We start from the raw sequence: 23905 nt of genomic DNA on the forward strand, positions 1-23905 counted from the left end.
TACAGCTCCGGTAGCAAAAACATTGCCTTTGTTTTTAAAACTCTAACATATTCTTATTAAAGGAGTATATACAGTTAATTTCCAAAAGGCTATTTACAAAAACATCTAGTACAAAATATACAGAGACAAAGAAGGTTTAATTTTACATCATTCTTATGGGACTTGACCTAAGAAAAAAATCGATGTAATGTGCTTTGGAATATTTAAGCTACAATCAAGTTTTTACAGCAGTATTGTATTAAAAATGAGGATATTAGGAAAGAACTTGGCATTGTTAGCATTCACTTAGACAGAATGGGGAAAGGAAATATTAGCAAAATAAGTGTTCTTTGCCAGGTTGGCAGGATAAAGACCCGTAGGATCACAAAGATGTAGGTGAATTGATAAGTGCCTTAGAAGACAGAAAGATAAAGTCTAATAATGTTGGAGTCTTGACAGATAAACAAATTAATTTGGAGGAAAACTGTTGATCAGAAGTAAGAAATGGCGTAACTTTTTTATGTATGTAGGACTATTATAATATGCTGTACATCCCCCCCCCCCCCCCCCGAGAATACATATCAGTAATTTGATGACGATTTGATTGATTTTTCTTTCTTTCTTTTTTTTTTTTTTTTTTTATATAACTGGTGATTTTGTACTACTTATTAATCTGTAATTTTTTTTTTTTTTTTTCTCTCATTACACACACACACACACACACACACACACACATATATAGATGGTGTATATATATTTCTTATACATAATAAAAAGGATATTATTATTTTTTTTTTTCATATAAGTTTCTTTTTACATATATTTGAAACCTGCAAAGTCCAGATTCCCAATAGCTGTGCTTATTGGGAATCTGGACAGCAGAGAACACGCTGACCTAGTAGTATTATACACTAGCCAGAGAGCAGCAAAAAAAAAAAAATGTACTTGGTAACATTTGTTTTCATTCAATTCTTGCTTTACATAACTATCCATTTGTTTTATCTTCACTCTGATGTCGTGAGATACCATCAAGAAATATGTTTATATAATATATCAAAAATTTACTTTTTTTCCAACCATAATTTGAATGTTTATTCAATTGCTTATACCTTTGAATGATATGCCAATAGAGCAATCTGTAGATCAGTGGCAAGTGACATGAATATCAGAAATGTGATGTGCAAGAAACAGAGGAAAATGAAAAGTAAAATAAAGCTCAGAAAGTTGGTTGGTTGGTTGGTTTAGGATATACTGGTCTAAGGACAGCAAAGGTCATACTGTGACTATACCAAGGTTACAATGCATGTGATAATAAAAAATAAATAAAAAGCTAAATAAGCATATTATTATCAGAAACCTTCTGGGAGTCAGAGACTCATCAAGGGAGCACACACACATCACTCATGAATTCATTCACTACCTCCAAAGGTAATCAATTCCAATTATGCACAGTTCTATGATAGAGAAAGAGAAAAAAAAACTGGTTCTCATCACTTTCCTAACTACATTCATTCTTAATTTCCATGGATGTCCTCTTCCCACCATGCAAAATGATATCCATCTACTATTATCTACATGACCCTTTCAGAAGTCTAAAGGCTTCTATCATATTATCCACATTTCTCCTGTTTGTTTCATCTGCAGTCAACAAATTCTCAATCTGTTCTCATAATCTACATTCCACAGTTCTGCTATCATATTTAATACTCATCTTCATATTCTCTCCAGAGTATCTGCATCAATTCCAAAACCAGAAGTACCAGGTCTGTGAACAGTAGTCTATGTGAATTCACATTAAGGCCTTGAACAGAGGCAAAATGATATCTTTATCCTACTGAAACAAACATTGATATATATATATATATATATATATATATACACATATATCAATGTTTGTTTCAGCATTGAAAATACAACTAACGTTGAAGCTAAGCTCTAAGAACTTGGCTTCCATTGAGACTAGAATAATACTTCGTCTGATTCTTAATGGATTTGGCATTTTTGACAGAAATGTACAGACACACATTTTTTTCTGCTGAAAACCTGAACCTAATACTAACAGCCCATTTATTTATTTATTGTGCAAACTACAGAAAATGTAAAAGCATACATATAAATGATTAAAAGCATACATACATACATACATAACAGCATTGCAGAGATGATCCATGATTTGTGTTTCACCACATGAGCAGCTGTTATTGTCTTTGTAGCCCCATCTGGCCATATTCTGCTTCGATCTGCCCATTCTGGAATGAAGTCTATTCAGTGTCTTCCATCTTTGCCAGTCTAGATGTAAGCCAGAAGGAAGAGACACGACCGATTATTGGTTGAAGTCGATTTTCAATTACCCTCACATTACAAGAATGACAATAAATTGTGAAGTCATCAACATATAGAGGAATTGCCTACTGTGAGAGGAAACTGTTCAGTGATTGATTTAACTTTAACAGCAAAGAGTATCACACTTAAGAAGAGCCTTGAGAAACACCCTCTTCTTATCAATGCCATCCACATTCATTCATTCTTTTACTTGAAGCATACCAACAAAATATTTTTGGTTGTGATTTTAGTTTGCAGAGCCAGTTTTTTCCTCATACTTAAGACTTAGCTTTCAGTATAACAGTTGTAACTCATCTAGTCTACTCCTTATAATTTTCATAACTGACACCGTCCTTATACACATAACATGTCTTCCACAATATTTTTCTTGTGAATCTCTTGCTTAATAAGATTAAGCATCCATTTCACTCCTATCCTATTTATTCTACAAATTTTAATGACACATTCTGATACTAGAATTTAGTATACTCCTTAGTTGATCATAATTTCCTGCTTTATGGTTAAGCATGTAACCTTTTCGGAATGGAACATCCATAACCTTAGCCACTAGCAAGACAGTACAAAATGATCACTGTCACCAACCAGAGGCAAAAGAGTCACATCTTTAATAAATCCCTTCTGGCATTACAATCAGATTGCAGTGTCAGAAGGGATTTTTTTTTACCTTGAGTTCCTTTTGTCACATGCTGCTTGAGAAGGAGCAATGGCTCAATAAATATGGTTCCATTCTTCTCATGAGATCTCACTGCTACCGAATCAATGTTTGGATAACTAAATTCCCATCCATCATGTTTATTTGGTAATGCACTCTTCATCAATGGCAAATGATTCACCAGATCTATAACAACATCTTACTATGTATTTGATCACGTTAGAATCCGTCTTACATCAAATATCTTCAAACTCACTGCTACATGGAAAATTTTTTACTAGTATTGCAACCATATGAAATCAAAGCATTCAATATCATTATCAGCATCCCCCCCCCCCTTTCTGCCTATTCTTCCAAAAAATAGTGTGCTTTTTGCACTCAACCATTGAGTGTATCTGTCTCCATTTAGTATAATGATAATAATAATATTCAATCAAAAGTGCTCAACTGTAGAGGTAAAAAAGTTATTTTTACCTCTATATTTCAGTTATACAGCTGTGTTACATAATTCAAATGGCCTGGTCAGAAGTCAAATGGTTTGTTCAATAACTGAAGTTGAGCCCTACCGATTAATAAAAAAGGAGAATAAAACTGAATGCGAGAATTACAGAGAAATTGCCCTTCTAAATATTCCAGATTATAATATGATGTATACAGATGATGATGATTATTCATAATCTATAATAGATCATATTATGAGGAAAAGTAGCATCAAACCTTTTATCAAAATTGGACACATTAATCTCAGCTCTGTAGTTTATGCAAATAGCATAATCTTGAATGATACAATTTAGTTATGAAATCTGTAAGATTCCATAACTAAATTAAATGACTTCTATAACAAATTTGGTATGAAAATCAGCAACGAAAAAAGACAAAGACTGAAAATAGACAGAACACTGAAAACATCAACTACATCTTGAATAAAAAACTTAAGATTTACTAAAACATTCCAGTTACTTAAACACAGTTTCTAGTGAAGACAGCAAATTAAACATGGAAACAGACAACAGAATAAGCTCAATTTATATGGAGGAAAGTTAACTGAATAAATTTATATCATATCGAATAAGAGAGAAATTAGTCACATATAAGACACTGCTGAAGCTAATTTTAACTTGTGGATCTCAGAGGTGGATTAAAAATAAGTTGTACTCAAAGACTGAAAACCAGAGATAGGAGAGTTCTGAGGAAAAACTGGGGGGGGGGGGGGAATAGATGGCATCAATGGCAGAATCATGTTAAAAATGAACATATAAGGAAGAAACTTATCATTAGCATTCAGAAATTTGTGAGTAAAGCAGGGCTTCTGACCTAATGTCCAATCCTCACCTTCTCGTGGTGCACCCTGTTGGGTATCTACCTGGATACTGAACGAACGAGGAGGGGCTGGCAATTTGGGATTTAGCCGGCCAAATTGTATTCTTATTGGTTAAACCAATACAGAAAATGATGGTACAACATGACAAAATTTCATGCCGGCTGGGGCGTCGCCAGGTTAAACAAGGCCCCCGTTGTTTTCGTCAGGGAACCAGGGCGAACAGTGAAAAGTCAGCTACTGGAACAAATCTGAAAGCACACCCCAACCCAACATCACGAGAGTTAAAGATCGGTATTATCAACATAAGAAGCCTGAATGGCAAAGAAATGGAGCTAGCTGAGGAATTAGATAAGTACCAGATCGACATAATTGGGGTGACTGAAACAAAAAAAGAAAAAAACTGGTGAGATCTTTGTGAGCAATAAATACAAAATGTTATATTCAGGCAATGACAATCAAGGAAAAGAAGGCGTAGCCATAGTATTCAACACTAAATACGAGGCTAATCTTCTTGAATGGCAGTCAGTCTCAAGTAGAGTAATATGGGCAAATATAAGAATGGGGAACTGGACAATGAGACTTATTTGTGGTTATGGTCCCACAGAAGGTTCTACTAAGATAGACGTGGAGAAATCTTTTGAGGCTTTAGAAAAAGCAACTGACACAATGAAAAAGGAAAAGTTGGTCCTTGTTGGGGATCTAAATAGCAGAGTAGGAAATGATTGTGAGACATACAAAAATATTTTGGGAAAATTTGGAGAAAAGAGCAAAGCTAATAATAATGGCAAATATCTGTTGGATTTCTGCTCAGGACATGGACTGGTTATTACTAACACCATGTTCCAACATAAAAATGTGCACAAATCCACATGGAGAGAAGAGGCTAGGAATAAGAAAAGTCTCATTGACTATGTTATTGTTGATAGTGATGTTTTCTCCCTGGTGCAGGACACCAGAGTGTACAGAGGATTTGAAATTGGAAGTGATCACTATTTAGTCTTGAGCAGGATAAAATTGAATTTCATATTGAAAAGAATAACATGTAAGAAAGTTTTAAAGCGAATAAAAGTTGAGCAGCTCTCAGATGTGAACTGTAGACTAAAATACACAAAGACTATTGAAGAAAAAATGAAAGAGTTTGAGAATAGGAACCAAACTTTAGAGATTCAGTGGCAAGCAATGAAGAAAACCCTGATTGATTCAGCCAGAGAGGCATGTGGGGAGGTTCTGTAAGGATAAAAAAATCAGAACTCCCTGGTGGACACAGGAAGTTAAAGAGGCAGTGAAGGAAAAGAAGAAAGCATACCAAAATTTCCTGTCAAATAAGTCAGCTTGTGCTCTTAGAGAATACAGAGACGAATGCAAGAATGCTAAATACTGTGTAAAACTAGCTAAACAAAAGTCATGGGAGGACTTTGGCAAGAATATAGAAAATAAATATCAAGAAGGTGGCAAAATATTCTGGAGGTTGTTGAAGAAGCTTAAGAATGGAGGAAAGAGTGCTGTAAAAGGAATTAGAGATGATAAAGGTGACATGAAAACGGGAGAAAAAGATATCCTTGAAGTATGGAGTAATTACTTTGAAAAACTACTAAATGAAACAAGCAGTGATGACAGCACAGTGGTAAAAAACACTGACCAGGCATGCAGTCAGGAATACATATCCATACTCGAAGTAGAAAAAGCCATCAAAGGCTTGAAATGTGGAAAGGCAGCAGGAGTAGATGATATTCGACCAGAAATGCTGAAGTATAGTGGTATAAGAGTCTTACAGTGGCTGCACTGCATAGTTCAGAAAGCCTGGACAGAGGGACGAATTCCCAATGATTATAGTAGAGTTCTCATAGTACCCATATATAAAAAGGGAAATAAAACTGCATGTGAGAATTACAGAGGTATTTCCCTACTGAGTGTTCCTGGCAAGATCTATGCAAGTATACATGAGAAACGGTTGAGAAGAATTGTGGAAGAAAAGCTTGGTGAAGAACAAGCTGGATTCAGGCCAAATAGAGGCTGTCAGGATCAGATCTTCACTTTACGACAAATAGTCGAGAAAGCATGGGAATATAACAAAGATCTGTATTTAAGTTTTGTCGATCTGGAAAATGCATATGACAAGGTGCCAAGAGAGAAGCTATTCAATACGCTACAGTTATATGGTGTCAATGGGGCATTATATCAAGCAATACTTGGTCTTTATTTGAGTTGTAAGTCAGCAGTTAGAATTGAAGGAAGTACAGGAAGATGGTTTAATGTTAAATCTGGTGTGAGACAAGGATGTACATTATCCCCTCTGTTATTCATTATCTATATGGATCACATTATGAAGGAAAGTGGTATTAAACATGATATCAAAATTGGAGATGTTAATGTCAGCTCTTTGCTTTATGCAGATGATGTTATACTTCTAAATAAATCTGCTACAAGTCTGCAAGATTCTCTGACTAAATTGAATAGCTGTTGTAATAGATATGGTATGAAGGTCAGCAATAAAAAGACAAAGACAATGAAAATAGGCAGAATCATTGAAAATGTCAACTGTGTTGTGAATGGAGATCTGTGGAACAAGTAAAACATTTCAGCTATTTAGGCCCTATTTTTACTGAAGATGGTAAATTAAATATAGAAATAGACAACAGAATCAACAAAGCTGGTAGGGTGGGAAGTCAATTGAATAAATTCATATGGAATAAGAGAGAAATTAGTCGGAACACTAAATTAGCTGTATACAAGACAGTGTTCAAACCAGTTTTAACTTATGGATCTGAGAGCTGGGTCAGAAGTAAAGCACTTGACCAAAGACTAGAGACCACAAATATGAGAGTCCTGAGAAAGATTATAGGAGTGAACAGATGGCATCAATGGCAATATCATATTAAAAATGAGGATATTAGGAAAGAACTTGACATTGTCAGCATCCAGGAATGTGTTAGCAGTGCTAATCTCAGGTGGTATGGTCACTTAAACAGAATGGGCGAGGAAAGATTAGCAAAACAAGTGTTCTCTGCAGGTTGGTAGCAAAACGACCCAGAGGAAGACCAAGATATAGGTGGATTGATAAGGTACAAAGTGCTTTAGACAACAGAAATATAAGATCTGATAATGTTGGAGTCTTGACAAGTAACAGACTGATTTGGAGGAAAATTGTAGATAGGAAATTAATAATGATGTAATTTTTTTCATGTAGTACTATCATATCCTGTACACCCCTTGGCATGGGTACATGGCAGGAATTTGATGATGATGAGCTAATCTCTGGTGGTATGGTCATACTTAAACAGACTGGATGAGGAAAAGTTAATAAACTAGGTGTGTGATATCAGGATAAATACCCAGAGCAAGACCAAAATCTAGGTAGAATGATGCAGTAAGAAGTGCTCAAAAGACCAAACTATAAGAGCTGACAATATTGAAGTAGTGACAGATAATACACTAATTTGGAGGAAAATTATCTGCAAGAAGTTATTAATAACACTGTGAACTACTTTTCAAGCCAATTTTTGGCAAATTGGCATCCCTTATCCGCTACACTAAAGGCCAACCACTTCCCCTAGACCTACCTGGTCTGGTGTATACCAGGTCCTTTGCGGCTGTAAATTGTCCTACTTTGGCCAAACAGGCAGGACAGCAAATATCAGAATCTCAGAACACAAGGATTACATCCGATTTCACCAGTACAGCCACTCTGGGCTTGCAGACCATGCTCTGGATACTTGCCACAGAATAAGATGGAAGAAAGCCACAGTAATACACCGCAGCAAGTTCAAATATGAAAGACTATTCATGGAATCAGCCTCAGCTCTTAGGAACATGCTGAACCTCAACAAATTTGGATGCATGAGACTGCCCCAAATTTGGGAAACATTTATCAGAAGAACTTCAACCCAAAGGTCAAGAACTACCAATAGAGCCCACGATGGGACACCATCAGGACTTTAGGAAAACGTTAGCTTCCTAGCTTCAGTTTTCATTTGCTGTTATGCAGTACTTGCATGCACTTGTCTTTGTATTAAGTTCCCAAGAAGATGGCAACGTGACGTTTGTCAAAATATCGGAAAGTATATATTAAAGTTTATTTAATTTATATTTCTAGTGTACGCTGTCAATTCCTTAATTATTAGTTATCAGGACTATGATTTGTTTTCAAGCATAATGTACATGCATAGCAAAATGCTAGTATTGGTATGTGATTCATCCTACTAAGAGGATTAAAATATGTAATGACAAAATCTAAACAACACAAAGCATTTGTATATAATAAAAGCTTTTTATGCTTAATGCAATAATAGATTTACTTTATTATTTTCATCCAAGCTAATCAGACAAGGTGAAGAACGAACATAATAAAAATTGGATTCCGTGTCCATGGTTCAATGCACTGAGGGACTTAACATCTGTCCTTTGTATCATGCTATAATTCTGCCTACTTACTGATGAGATACTAATAAAAAACAAGATGTCTTTAAACAATAAAGCTCTCTCTTAAAATATTACTATAATAAAAATACTAATTTAAAATGCAAGATATTCTTCCTATGTAGAAAGAGCTCTTTTCATACATATAGTAACATACCAACAATTAAATGTGTAGTGAAGCCAATCCCTCACAATATTAACATGAAACATTATTGCTGAACAAAAATATTTTGTTCAGCACACAACTAAGGTTTGCAGTTAGTCTGTATAAAAATAAGAAAATGTTATTCTGTTTTAATTTGTATGTTAAATAAAAATAATTCCTACCTCTTCTGTGAAGATTAGATCCATCACCCAGACAAGCAGTACATTGGACCATTCCACAACATGGAGAAATTTCATGGGGCTTCACAGCTACCTTCTCACTGAAGCTAACCATTTTCTTGCCCCTACCACATGCAAAATGGCATTCCTCTCGAGGGCAGTGATGTTTCAGTTCTCCACTACTACTACTGTTATTGCTATTGCTTTCATGGGTGGCAAGTAAAGCAGCTGCAACTAAACCTAAATTGGAACTGGAAGCTAGTAACTGATGAAGCTGAGTCTGTAAGCTATCTGTGACATCTGCTTTTGTTACATGAGAAGAAGGACAACATGCTGGTTTACCTACTGCTTTGTGAGAAAATACATCTTTAGAAGGGCACTGGTGAGAAATTTCTGATACATCCTGACTACAAACAAGAGAGCATGATGATGAGCATGCAACACAGTGACCGTTGACATTCTTGACCAGATTGCACTTCTGTGAAGTATCACAGCATTCTTGTCTGATATCAACAGAAAATGCATTATTACAAGGCTTAGGTTGAATACTATCTAAATTATTTTTAAAATGTGACTGTCCAGGTTGAATTTCTCCTTTTCCCAAGTACATCTCTTTTTCAACTATATTGTCATGGTTTTGAACTAATGGCAATGCTAGTTCTGGTATATGACGAAGTGAATTTTTTTTAAGTCCTGTTTGTCCTAATTTCACATCCACAGCCGAGGCACTAGATGATTTAGTTGGTGGAAGAATATGATTATCATCTCCACAGTGACTTGCAGATGAAGATTTCCTAAGTATGCCTCTTAAAGCAGATTTTGAATTCTCATCTTTTTCTAATATCGGAGAATCAGAAGGAGATGGCACAATGAAAACTGGACTACCCTCTCCAGAGCTGGCACATGAACAAGGACTACTGCTTGTATTAACACCACTATCAGACTTTGTGCCAGAATTTTGTGTGCTAGTATCTTTATTCATTTTTCTAATATGCAAATGTGAGATTGCTGCTTTCAGTTCTTCTGGAAGTAAAACACTAAGGGAATCCCAATCTTTAATATGAGTCAGCCGTTCTTCAGATAAATTTTCAATATCTGTACATGATTTTGGTCTCTTTTTCTTCTCTAATGCTACAATTTCTTGAGGTAAATTATACTTAGTTGGTGCAAGATATACAAATTCTGGAGCTTCTGAGCTGTTTGCTATTTCCTTCAAAAAGCTAAGGTCAGGTAATGAATAATTTGGATAACAAACATAAATAGATTTCTTGTCAGAAGTTTGACTATCATCAGTTGTATGCGAACTTTTACTGCTAACTTCAGATTTTTCACTGGTTTCTGAAAAATTAGAATCCTCTGCTTCCTTCTGGACATAATCTTTAATTGTAAATCCACAAAATTGTGAGTCAATTAAAGAAGTTTGAATAGCTATGTCTTGCACATACACAGGAATCTGGGTACCACATGTTCTGGTAGTGGTTACTGCTACATTTGTTCTTCTACTATTTGATGAAACATTTGGAGTACTGCATGAATTCTTAATGAATGCCTGAGAATTTCTACGTAACCTCTCTACTGAACTCTGGCGACTGCTGACATAACCGCTAGAAGTTGGGCTTGCTTCTCTAGAAGGGCTGTAGCGGATATTATTTAAAATATCAAGGTTCTCAATCTGATGAACTGAAGTTTTGCTATTCACATCTCCACTAGAACACTCTTTTCCATTATGGTGCTTGGTCTGAGTACTCTGAGACTGATTTTCAGGACAAAGATCTATTCTTTTTGATGGTATTTTATCATCATTTATGAATGTGCAAGCATTATTAGCTAGTAATATATCTGATTTCCCTGAAGCAAGCAAATTTTTTATTCTATCAATCCCACTATTATTCCAATCCTGTTTTGAATTATTAGCAAAACATTCCACTGTGTTATTCTTAGTAAGACAATTTTCTTGAAAACTACCACTATCATCACTGCCACATGGATCTTTGCTTTCTTTCATTGTTTCATCTGCACTTGAAATGTCAGTTTCCTCCTCTTCTGTTATTGGCACAGAATGAAAATTTTTCTGTTGTCTCTGAGGTACCTCCACTAAACTATCTTCAAAATACTGAGAATTATCCTCCTCACTATCAGGACCGGTGTAACCATCATCTCCTTCTAAAATATGTGAAGGAATTATATTGTTATTATCAACAATCTGAAGAGAATTGATTGTATTATTATTTGCTTCAGTAAGCTGATGTAAGGTTTTCACTTCACTCTCATTAGTGTTATTATTTTGACATAATGTTTTATTAGTTTCATTATCATTTTGACAACTATCTTGTCTAGAATTTCTATATTCTTCCTGAAGTTCCTTTACCCTAATATTCTGTAAAATATTTCGCTTGTTATTCATGTCTGTTGAGTTCTGAAGACTTCGGTTTGCATAATTAATAGGCTGCATTATTACACAGCTAGATGATTCAGATTGACTGCTAGATAAAGAACCACTATCTGGGCTATTTGAAATTCGGTGCTTAATAAAGAGTTTGAAAAGTGATACAGAAGGTGAAGATTCACTTCCACTAGTATCTTTAGAATGACCAGACTGGCTGCTTTGTATATCATATAATGGCAAACAAGTTTTACCATCTATTTTCATACCCCAAGGTATAAGATGTTTATCTGATAAGTAAACAGAAGTGTGATTCAGATTTGGCAAACTTTGGCTCTTGATACAAGAGTGACAACTCTCTTGATTTTGATTAAATATTTTTTTACTACGCTTCAGCTTACTCCAAGTTGTAAACACTAAATCTGACTGCACCATGGAATTACCATTTCGCTGACCCTCGAGTCTGTTTTCAATTGGATGAAGATTATTTTCATGCTTATTTCCACAGACTTCTTGGTAATCTGAGTCATCAGAAAACTGAGTACCACTCCCTTCAAAAGCTATAGTATAGTTATTCTTGATTGCTTGACAGGTCAAAACCAAATCATGTTCCTCCAAAGAACTGCAATCCAAACTATCAACCGATATTGTTCCTTCAGGTATTCGTGGCTCTCTCAAAGGAGAGAACAGAGGTTCATCTTTGCAAATTGAGATTTCATCCTCTGATGTACGGGGACTAATAGAAACAAAATAAAAATCAATCAGTAAATATGAAAGAATTAACATTTTAGCAAAGCCAATAAAAAAATACAACTTACTCTCTACTCTTACTAATCATCTTACATTCAAAATTGTCTGGAAGTAAGGTGTTCAAAGATAAATGAAAATTGCACAACAGATATTGCTTCTGGATCATTTTGGAATAAAATTTAATTATTTCAAATACTTAGAAGAGAGCTTAACTAATCAACATTCATAAAAGAGGACATTCAAATATAATTCAGGAAGTTCATTATAAAATACATATCTGATATTCCTATTATTTAATCTTCGATTTTGTATAAGCCAAAATGTCACCACTCATGCAATGAATTATCTAATGGCAGGCTGTAAACATTTTTACAGGCCATGTAGTTGTTGTTATTGTTTTTTTTTAAACAGGAAATAACACAAAAGCAAATATTCATTCTGCTTTTAGGATCCTAAATGTACTGGAACAATTTGATAATGAGCTACTCAATTGGGAAATTCCTTAAAAAATGGACCTGTAGATAATTCTTCTTGATACAGCCAAGACAGAATACTCAATTCAGCACTTAATAAGATAATGCTCAAAAAAATTTTTCAAGACATCACAATCTGGTCAAAGTCTCAGTGAATTTGGTCAGTCTGCAACAGTCAAATCCTCTGCTCACAATGATGGAACTGTTAGTAGTTTTTGAGCCAACAGGTATCATCAAATCAGAGTGAAGGAAACTATCTAGATAGAGTCAAGACATCCAAACCACTAAAATGAAAGGCCAAACCATTATAGTTAAAGGAAACACTATGTGGTAGATGATGAAAGTTTATTTCTCACTTGGTTAGACTATAATAAATTTAGTTCAATCCTTTATTCAAGTGTGAGCAAACAAAGTTTGCTCACACTGGATAAAGTGATGGCAGTTTATCACTGCCTAGTCAGGCAGTGATAAACTGGCTGACTAGGAGTGATGGTAGCTTGGCCACCTTTGCTACAAGTTGCCTGGTGTTGTACTACCTTACCCCAGTCTTGGAGATATTTTCAGGTGCAAACTTTGTTTGCTCACACTTGGATAAAGGATTAAACTAAATTTATTATAGTCTAACCAAGTGAGAAATAAACTTTCAACATCTTTCTCTAAATCCAGAGTAATTTAATAATAAGGTGGCACACCTTATGGCAACTCTTATAGGTAAAGATGACCTCTCCAGTGCTTCTGCCTAGTATCTCCACTTCAGGGCCTGGCTCCCACTGATGAGACCTCAATAAAGGTTGAAACCGGTATGGGTAGTGGCCCTTTCCTTAATGCATAACATTATACATATCCGCAAAGAGGTGTGTTTTGCATTATGGGAGATACTGAGATAGGAGTGATGGTAGCTTGGCCACCTTTGCTAGGAGTTTCCTGGTGTTGTACTACCTTACCCCAGTCCTGAAGATATTTTCAGGCATAAACTTTGTTTGCTCACACTTGGATAAAGGATTAAACTAAATTTATTATGTGGTAGATGAGTTTAACAAACCAGTGTAATAACACCAATTCACTTACTTATTGGAGGAGTTTTATACAGATAAAAATGGCTTTGAATCCCAGAGTTCCAGTTTACTTTCCCCATTTCTTCCAACAAATAAGTTGTTTACAGGGTTACATGACACATGATCCTTTTTTTTTTCTTTATGAGTATGTATCACAAATGCAGCATTAAAATAATTATTCCATAGCACAACTAAACAGTACAGACTGAACCAAATGGTAATAAGGCTTCCAAAACTGCTAGTGAATATTCTGCCTATTTTCCATGTGTTCATGAACTGAATAATAAAATAAATAAAAAAAATTATATACTTTGTTGCTGATGTCAGAGGAAGGGAGGGGGAAATTGTCAAAGTTTTATAGCACTGGGTGAAATTCTCAATATGTGTAGCAAAGAATCAATTATGTATTCCATCCATATGCCTCTCCCCATTTCCAGCAAAATAAAAGATTAAAAGTGAAAATTCAGTTTACAAATATATTTGGTCTTAATTCTAAACTCAATGTATATTTAATTTTTTTTTTTGTGTGTAAATCCCATTTACAAAAAAAAAGTTGTAAAACTATTATGCAGTTAATATCATCAGTGTTCTAAAGTTAGATCATTTAGGTCCCCTGCTTTAGATATCATACACAGTCTATAAAGCAAAGGATCCAAATTATCTACACATAAGAAGCCATAAGACCTAAAATGTAAAGTGCCAAGTTACAAGTCTATAACAGAAGACTGAAAGAAGAAATCTGTTAATGTGTTTCTTGAACAGGTAGAATATGTATTCACTGGGGAAAATGGTATCAGATAGGCTGTTCCAAACTGAAGTAGGTGAAACAAATGAAGAGGATGAGAAGTCAGCCTGATATGTATGGATATTGAAGAATACTATGTTCTTACATGATCAGAGGAACAGAGGAATGGTGGTAACTGGTTCTGTGGAGTAAGCAACCACAAAAATACTATAAAAAAAAAAATATATATATATATATATATAATGCAAAAAAAAAAGTGTCTAGAAGAAAGTGACTGGAGAAACAAGGAGAGAAAAAAGTTATTAAGCAGATACATCCTCAGGATTCAGTCAAACATTTTAAGAGAGGCCTGAGGGACAAATGTTCTCACATTTTGGTTCACCACCCCAAATGTGAGAATGGTTTCTAAGACTGAACAGATTTGGAATTTTGAAGTGTTAAAAGTTGTGCAGAAGAGAAGTAATTTTAGAATGAAAATTATTAAGAAATTTTATAGAAGCTGAAAGGTCTAGGTTGTGATGTACTTATGCCAACCCAAGGAGAGAAATTTGATCTTGGTTTCATCAACATCATTCTCATTCATTCAGGATGGATTGAGACCATGGATTCTTTACCTTCAATGGGTTCTGTCCTCTGCCAACCGTGAAGTTGGAATGAGGTCAACCCTAAGTGGATCTTCAAGGCTTCACACCATCTCTTTCTCAATCATTGTCTGCCTTGGTCGCTCCCAACCCTTCCATTAAGGACATAAGGCAGTCTTTCTTGGCAAATCCTGGCTATGTGCCCAAACGAAGGTTTGGGCACATAGTCAAACTGTAACTGTCTTCTGTGTAGCCTATTTATAATGTTATCAGTGTAACCCAAATTTATCCTTACTTTTTCTTTTTAAACATTTTATTCCAAGATCTTTGTTTATGATCAGAGTATTATCAAGAGTGAGGGAGAGTGATGCAGGATCTTACATCCAAGAAATGAGACAGAATTGTGTTTTAAGAGCACTAAGAAGTCGGTTTTCATATCACTGCATAAGAAGGGAGACACGAAGGATTGCAAGAAATATAGAACTATTAGTTTTATCTCTCATGCAAGCAAGATTTTATTAAAGAACATTCTAAATAGGGTTGAGGCCTAAGTTGAGACAGGGATGCCTGAATAACAGGAAGGTTTAGGAATGGCAAGGGTACCAGAGACCAGATCCATAGACAGATCACTGAAAAGTTTGAAGACTCTAGATTCCCTATGGTATGTGTTTCATAGACTACTTCAAAGCCTTGGAATGTGTTCAGCTTGTGAAACTGTTAGAGGTAATGAAAATAATGGGTTTTCCTCAACACATTATCAGATTAATAGCCAACTTGTACAATGAACAAGAAGTCACGGTAAGAACAGGTGTTGGATTAACTGATTGGCTTCAGGATGGAAAGGAATTAGGCAAGGATGTCTACTATCTCCTCACTAGTAAAAAAAAAAAAAAATCTCCTCACTTGTTTATTATCTATGAGGACATCATGCATGTAGTCCTTTCTTTTAGTATTGCATGGTGATCAGCATTCATTTTAGAAATTATGGACTTTACAACTGCATTATAAATAACTCTTAATTTCCTGATGTTTCGATCTTCATATTAAGATCATCATCTGGAGCGTACACAAATATACAGGACAAGCTGAGTTACATTACATTACATATAATAAGCTAGAGAAACAATGATTCATTGTTTCTCTAGCTTACTGAATGTAATGTAACGGTAATTTAGACAAGTCTCTGCCTGTTCAGAAGATGATTAGGAATGGCTAAAACAACAGGCAGAGACTTGTCTAAAATCTAGAAGGATGGATCTATCTCCACATAAATAAAGTTGGGGATTCTGGATGCAACTGTATTTCCAACAGCTTCTTATGGATGTGCAACTTGAAACCTAAAGAAATATGGTAGGAAAAGGATGGCTGCTTTTGAGATGTGGTGTTACAGAAGACTGTTGAGGATATCATATACTCAAAGGTGCACAAATGGAATTGGTGCTAGAAAGAACTGGCAAAACTTTAAGGCTCCTTAAGGATAACATCAGAAGAAAATTGAAATACTTTGGATTGATTGAAAGGATAGAAGGAAGACTTCTCGAAACAATAATAAATGGTAAAGTTCCTGGAAAAAGAGGAAGGGATAGACCCTCAATGAGATGGATGGATGGCTTCACTAGAATGACTGACCTTCAGATAGTTGAAGCCTCCAGAAAAGCGTACAACAGAACCACCTGATGAGGAGTGGTGTGGCACATCACCAAGTGATCATATAGTATCTCATGATGTCAATGAACAGATGATGATTAAAATTTACTACAGTATCTTCACTTTGAAAATGGTCAGTTGATTGGTATGTCAGTACTTGGTTAGGGCCGCAACCTCAGATTAAAAGGAATTAAATGATTCCTCTGACAAAGGAAAGCAGCTTTGTCAGTAATGACATAAGGTTGAAGTCTCATGATGACAGTAAAGCTTGTGATTTGAAACTTGCAGATGGCAAAACAGTTTATCGTGTATGTCTGTAATACTGCAGAGAAGAAAGTAAATGGAGAAACTACTGCTCTATTCTCTCCAGACTAACCACCATGGCAAGCAAATCTACACAAATGGCCCCAAGTTCCCGGCATCCCTAAATTGGGACAAGGGTGTGAAGAATCTCTGAGCTCAAAATGGTGTGTCCACTAAAACTAGGAACCTAGAATGTCAGAAACCTGTATGAAGTAGGTAAGCTAAAAAACGCTAACCAGGAAATGAAAAGACTTGGAATTAGAATTTTAGGAATGAGTGAAGTTAGGTGGCCAGGATCAGGTAAAACTAAGTTGATGACATGACAATGTACGACTCTGGAAGTAGTGAAAACAATCATCAAAATGGGGTTGGAATAATATTAAACAAAGATGCCAATAAGTCACTGTTAACCTTCATCCCCTACCCAGATAGATGATGTTATTAAAACTGAAAAGTCAACCACTATATATCAATCTTATACAGCTCTATGCCCCTATTGCTGACAGGAATGATGTAGAGATCAAAGAATTTTATGATCAATTAAAAGAACTAATGAAAAAAATGATATTAACATCATCATAGGTGATTTCAATGCTAAGTTAGGAAACGTAAAAGTGGAGATATAGTTGGCAAACATGGACTACGAACAAGAAATGAGAGAGGAGACCGTCTTATTCAATGCTTCCAAGAAGAGGAGCTAATAATCACAAACATATGGTTTAAGCTACCACCCCGAAGGTTACATACTTGGCGATCACCACAGGATAATGATACAAATATAATCAGAAACAAAATTGATTACCTGCTAATTAATCAATGATTTTAAAGTTCCATAAAGAGTACAAAAAGCTATCCTAGTGCAGACATTGCTTCTGATCATAATCTACTGGTACAGAGTCTAAATTTTAACTCTACAAAGTTAAAAACTTAGACTGAAAGCTATACTTAAGAAGCATCAACAAAAAAGGTTTGAATTGGGAAAGTTAAAAACCCAGAGATAAGAAAAAATCTGAGTCAAGAGATACCACTTATCAAGAATCATGACATCATGAGGGCTGATGAATCAGGGACAAACTAAAATCTCTCTACATAGAGAAATGTGCCAACACTTTGTGTCCTGATAGAGCAGTAAAAAAGAAAGATTGGATAACTGACTAAATTCTTTCACTCATGGAACAATGCAGATCACATAAAAATCATAGTCCAACAAAACATAAAGAGGTTCAAAAAATTATTAAAGACAAGATCAAAGAAGCAAAAGAAATCTGGGTGAATGAAAAATGTAAAGAAATAAAATTTCTACAGGAAAAGCATGACAGTTTTAATCTACACAAAAAGTTGAAACAGACCTCAGGTATATTTAAGAAAAAACAACTATGTATCTTATGAAGCAAGAAGGGAGTATAATATAAATTAAAGATACCAAGAAATTATATACTTGGTTTAATCCTTTATCCAAGTGTAACCAAACAAAGTTTGTACCTGAAGTATTTTCAGGACTGGGGCAACTTGTATACAGAAGCTAATGACTTCACATCACTTGCCTTAGTATCCCATACTGCAAAGCACATATCCTTATGGACATGTATAATGACATGCATTATGGGAAGGGTCATTACCCAGACCAGTTTCGACCTTTATTGAGGTCTCATCAGTAGGAGCCAGACTCAGAGGTGATACTAAGGTTGAAGTAATGCAGAAGTCATATTTTCACATACAGGTAACCAAAAGGTGTCCTACCTTATTATTAAAATACTCTGGATTAGCGGTAGCTGTTGGAAGTTCTGGAAGTGATGAGACCTGAATAAAAGTCAGAACCGGTCTGGGTAGTGACCCTTCCCATAATGCATAGCATTATACATGCCCATAAGGATGTGCTTTGCATTATGGGATACTAAAGCAAGTGATGTGAAGTCATTAGCTTCTATATACAAGTTTCCCCAGTCCTGAAAATACTTCAGCCACAAACTTTATTTGCTTACATTTGGATAAACGATTAACCAAGTATATAACTTCTTGGGATCTTTAATTTATAATAACCAAGTGGAAAAACTTCCAACAGGGAGAAATAACATCTGAAAAGGATGATAAAATTCAAGAATGTATGAAATATGTAGAAGAACTCTTTACTGATAACAGACAAAACCCAGAAAATACTTATGAACAGATGGAAGGTCCGTGCATTCTAAGATCAGAAGTAGAATACATGCTGAACTCAGATAAAAATGGCAAAGCCTTAGGCCCTGATGGAATACCAGCAGAAATAGTAAAGTTATTAGAAGGTGACAACATCACTATATTAGTAAAGCTATTTAATAAGATCCACAATAAAGGCATAATCCCTCAAGACTTGTTGCAGTTGACTTTCATCATGCTACTTAAAAAAGTGAATGCAAAAACTTGTAACGACTATAGAATGATCAGTCTAATGAGTCATATTCTATAAATGTTTCTGAAAATAATTCAAAAAAGAATATACAGAAAATGTGAAGACATCATCAGTGATACCCAATTCGGCTTCAGAAGCAGTTTGGGAATGAGAAAGGCTCTTTTCTGTTCTCAAATCTTATTTCAAAAATGTAGTGTTCAAAACAAGAAAGTATTCGTTTGCTTCATCAACTGTAAGAAAGTATTGGACAATGTCCAACATACTAAAATGATTATTAAATGATTATTAAAAAGAACTGGTTAGATGGTAAAGACATCAGGATCATCGGAAACTTATACTGGAACCATAAGGCATCAAAAGAGGAGTAAGGCAAGGATGTGTGCCGCAAACCTCTCCTTTTTAATGTATACTCAAAAAATCTTAAAAGGAAGAGAGGAAGGGATTAATGTAAATGGTGAAATCATCGATAACATCCAATATGCTGATGACACAGCTCTCCAAATGACAAGATTCAGAAGCTTCAAAATCATCTCGAACTAGTTAATGAAGAGTGAAAAAATGGGATTAAAAATAAATATCACCCAAATTAAATTCACGGTCATAATCAAGAAACCAATTCTTAATTCAGAACTTTCTTTAAACGGGAAACAAATAGAAAGAGTGACAAAATTTAAATATCTCGGATGCTGGTTTAATGCCAAAACAAATTCATTTAAAGTTCATAAAAGTTTATGGGCACTCTTCTCCTTCGTTTTTGACAATTAAGAAATGGGCTGCAGAGTTTAAACGTGGCCTTACCAGCCATTAAAATGATCCACACGAAGGCCATCCAAAAAGTGTAACAACACCAGAAATCACTGAATCAAGTGCACGATATGGTATTGGATCACCGGCGAATCAAAGTGCGTGAATTTGCTGAGACTATAGGTATTTCAAAAGAACGCATAGGATATATTTTGCATGAAGAATTGCAAACGAAGAAGCTTTGCACAAGATGGGTGCTGCGATCCCAAGAAGCAGGATATACAAATACTCGTTCACAAATTGAACATTTGGATGAATATGATGAAATCTTCAAGACTTATTAGGTATACTTCACTAATCATCTTCCTTCTGCATTGTCTTATTAACTGTATGAGGATTTTACAGCCCAGTTAAACAAGACACTATATGGAAATTTATGCTCAGCCATAATATTAGACTTCTGTTTTTCCAAGAGATATGCTTTTGCAGATATAAAGATTTAAAAACTTTTAACAGCACCACTCTGCTATCTTACTCGATCTTTAGAAGGCCTAATAGAGCTGAAGTAGTTATTCTTATTTCTGTCTCCTTCTTGGATCTTTCTGCAATATCCAAACAGACTCAGAAAAGCAAATCTTAATAGACTGGAAATATCTTACACAATAAGGTTTATAAATTTATATGCTTCATCCAACAGAAGAGTTCATTGATAAATAATACCATATTCATATAGTATTCACTACATCAGAACAGCAAGAGACTAGAACTGCATTGAAAATTGCGCATCACACAAAATAGGTGACTTCAAAATTAAAACAGCAGGATATGCACAATTAAAAGTACATCTTGACAATACATAAGCAGAGAACATAACAAGAATTCATTACCATAATCTCCGGTACCTATACGAGTCAAGGTACTTCTCTCATGAATAGAGTATTTCAAATCAAACATTTTGACATCAAGATGTCAGATACTCATTCAGTCATACTTAAATTCCACTGAATGGAGGAACAGAGACAGTTCTGGTCCACTGAGATTTCCATAATATTTTTGATCAATCTTTTCAAACAAACTCCAAACCATCTGTTATTAGAATAAATTTAGATCTCCAACAAGAACCAGCATTTCTTTTTCTTTATGATTGCTACTACTGCTCTCTCTCACTTTCTGTATAATAACTCAAAGAATTCCTATACTTCTTCACTGCTAGTTCCTTCATCAGTGGGATCACACACACAAATTAATATAATGCGATCTGGCATAATATTTGGAGTCTCCCCGGATTACTCTACTTGAAAGTGCTTGCCATTTGAGAAGATTTTCAAGTTTGTTATTGAAGACTTGAAGACTTCTTTTCCTGATAGCTATTACATGAATAAATCATATTATTATTTAGAAGTATCTCATCAATTAAGCTGACATGGTGCTGGTGTAATTCCTCTCTCTCTTTTTTCCACCATCTTTCTGATACTGATGGTGTTCATCTTTAATTCTGTTGAATTTGAGGTTCTCCCAGTAACAGATTAGTATTCAACTTATTTCCCTAATCAAAACAATAGGAATCTTGTTTACCAGGGTATGTCCCTGCAGCCATGACATTTGATTATGTTGTACCATCATAATGTATTTGAGGTTAAAGCTAATACTGAACAACACATTTTGGTTAGTCCATTCCCACAGCTGCCAGCCTCGCTAAATTTGAATGAATACCTATCATCAGGAAGGAACACAGAAAGGTGAGGACTGAACATTGGATCAAAGTGCCAGTCTGCACTCTGTATACCTTACAGAACATGTACAAGCCTCCTGGCTAGTTATCTTTGGCATTTAAGGAAACCCTATTAATCACCCATAAAACTAGATTTAAATAAAAAATTGAACTAATTTATGATTGATATCAATTCTGAAAATTAATAGAAGATAATAAGCGAATGAATTAAATAAAGAACATAACTATAAAGTGAACAAAAACAAAAGGAGGTTAACTAAAAATGTGAATTTAAAACTTGAGACCTTGGGGAGGGGGGGATTATCCCCTGATATAGTAAATAATACCTCTAACATAAAAGGAAAATACCTAAAAGGAAAGGAAAACTGAAATAATAGAAACTGTCTTATTTTAATTTCTATCCATTTAACTTATAAAAAAAAAAATAAAATAAAATAAAAAATTCATAAGTGCCTAAATGATATTTTTTTCATTATAATATTCAAAAAACAATGTTTAAATAATCTTTATTGTAAGTAAGAGACATTTTCTTTGGATTTTATTGGACCAAGATTCTTTATAAATATCTGTATACAATTGTCTACAAGTTTCGCCAGCTTAAGTCTGTCTGGCTTCTTCAAGACAAGAAATAGGTACACTAACATTAAATGCTAAAAAGGAATGCAGTAACGACAGTAAAATTATTTAAAATTGAAATGACATGTGACAATAAGAGCATGGAGCTTGGAGACTCAGTCATTGTTTGTAGAACGCACTTTATAGTTTTTCGCGAATTTGAGTTCTGCTATACATTGTGAATTTCTTAAGCTTTCCAAATGTCTTTTAATATCATGCCAAGATTTCTGTTGAGATTGTCTCCTGTCCGGAGTACCACTGCAGCTTCTTTAAAGTTTCTACATGCGAAATCTTCTTCAATGTACAGCATGGAGCTGTTGTCCCAACCGATGGAATGGTTCGAAATCGAGAAACAATGGGCCAATCCTGAAATGTGTGTTCTGTTGTTGTTGATATCTCCTATGTGTTCTTTTTTTTTAGGATTTCTAGGCTTCATGATGTCTGGCCTATATAACTGGTACTCTGGACAGGAGACAATCTCAACAGAAATCAAGACATGATATTAAAAGACATTTGGAAAAGCTTAATAAATTCACTATGTGTAGCAGAACTCAATTTTGCAAAAAACAATAAAGCACGATCTACAAACAATGACTGAGTCTCCACGCTCCATGCTCTTAATGTCATGCGTCATTTCAATTTTAATTAATTTTACTATCATTACTGCATTCCTTTTTAGCATTTAATGTTAGTGTACCCATGTCTAGTACTGAAGAAGCCAGACAGACTTAAGCTGGCAAAACTTGTAGATGATTTATACATATATTTCTAAAGAATCATGGTCCAATCCAATAAAATCTAAAGAAAATGTCTCTTACTTAGTATAAAAGGACCAAATATTAACAGTTAAAATCTTTATTGTACTATATAGCATAATTACATAAAATTAGCAAATGCAAAAAAAAATTACCTTATTGAAGAATCTAAATCAATTCCACCAAATAAAGATCCAGAGACTGAAGCACACTGCTCACCATGATTCTCAGATGGAAAATCTCCATTGTATATAGCAGGAAGTGCAAGGATCGAGTGAATATCTTCAGACCGAAATGTTTCCATATCAATTTCAGCTAAATTGGCATCGATATTCTTAGAAAGGTCATCATAGCTAAGATCTTTATGCCGTAATGATGTTGCAAATATACTGGAAGGAGAATTGGGTGTTTTTCTCTGAACCTCCCTACAAAAAATAAAAAAGCATTTCAGAATCTTAAATCACTAAAATGGATGACTAAATGGATAATTTCAAAATACAATGAACATATTTTTGTTTTCTGTGAAGTACAGTATTTATAAATAAATAAATAGTTATTGTTTCTACTTGTTTTGCCAAATTTTGGCAAGAAAAAATTTTTTGGTTTAAACTGAAACTGAGACAACAAATTTCAGTAGAGATCCTGACATCAAATTTGCTTCCAGCAAGAACACATTACTGCTTTGTATCAATTCAAGA

The 23905-nt window shown here is 34.8% G+C and overlaps 1 protein-coding gene across 2 annotated transcripts in view; it reads right to left on the bottom strand.

The window, feature by feature from the left end:
* The window catches only part of LOC150104338 (uncharacterized), a 248033-nt gene that overhangs the window by 71605 nt on the left and 152523 nt on the right, over window positions 1–23905 (bottom strand). For both annotated transcript variants that reach the window (XM_090396303.1, XM_090396302.1), the window contains exons 3-4: window positions 23363–23632; window positions 9039–12154 (exon numbers count right to left, since the gene is read on the bottom strand). In XM_090396303.1, the coding sequence (XP_090252429.1) occupies window positions 9039–12154; window positions 23363–23632 (3386 nt within the window). The remainder of the gene's footprint in view (window positions 1–9038; window positions 12155–23362; window positions 23633–23905) is intronic.

This window comes from Typopeltis vanoorti, chromosome 8 (assembly GCF_054136105.1).
Source record: "Typopeltis vanoorti isolate ZY-2024b chromosome 8, IOZ_Tvanoo_1.0, whole genome shotgun sequence".
NCBI lineage: Eukaryota > Metazoa > Arthropoda > Arachnida > Uropygi > Thelyphonidae > Typopeltis > Typopeltis vanoorti.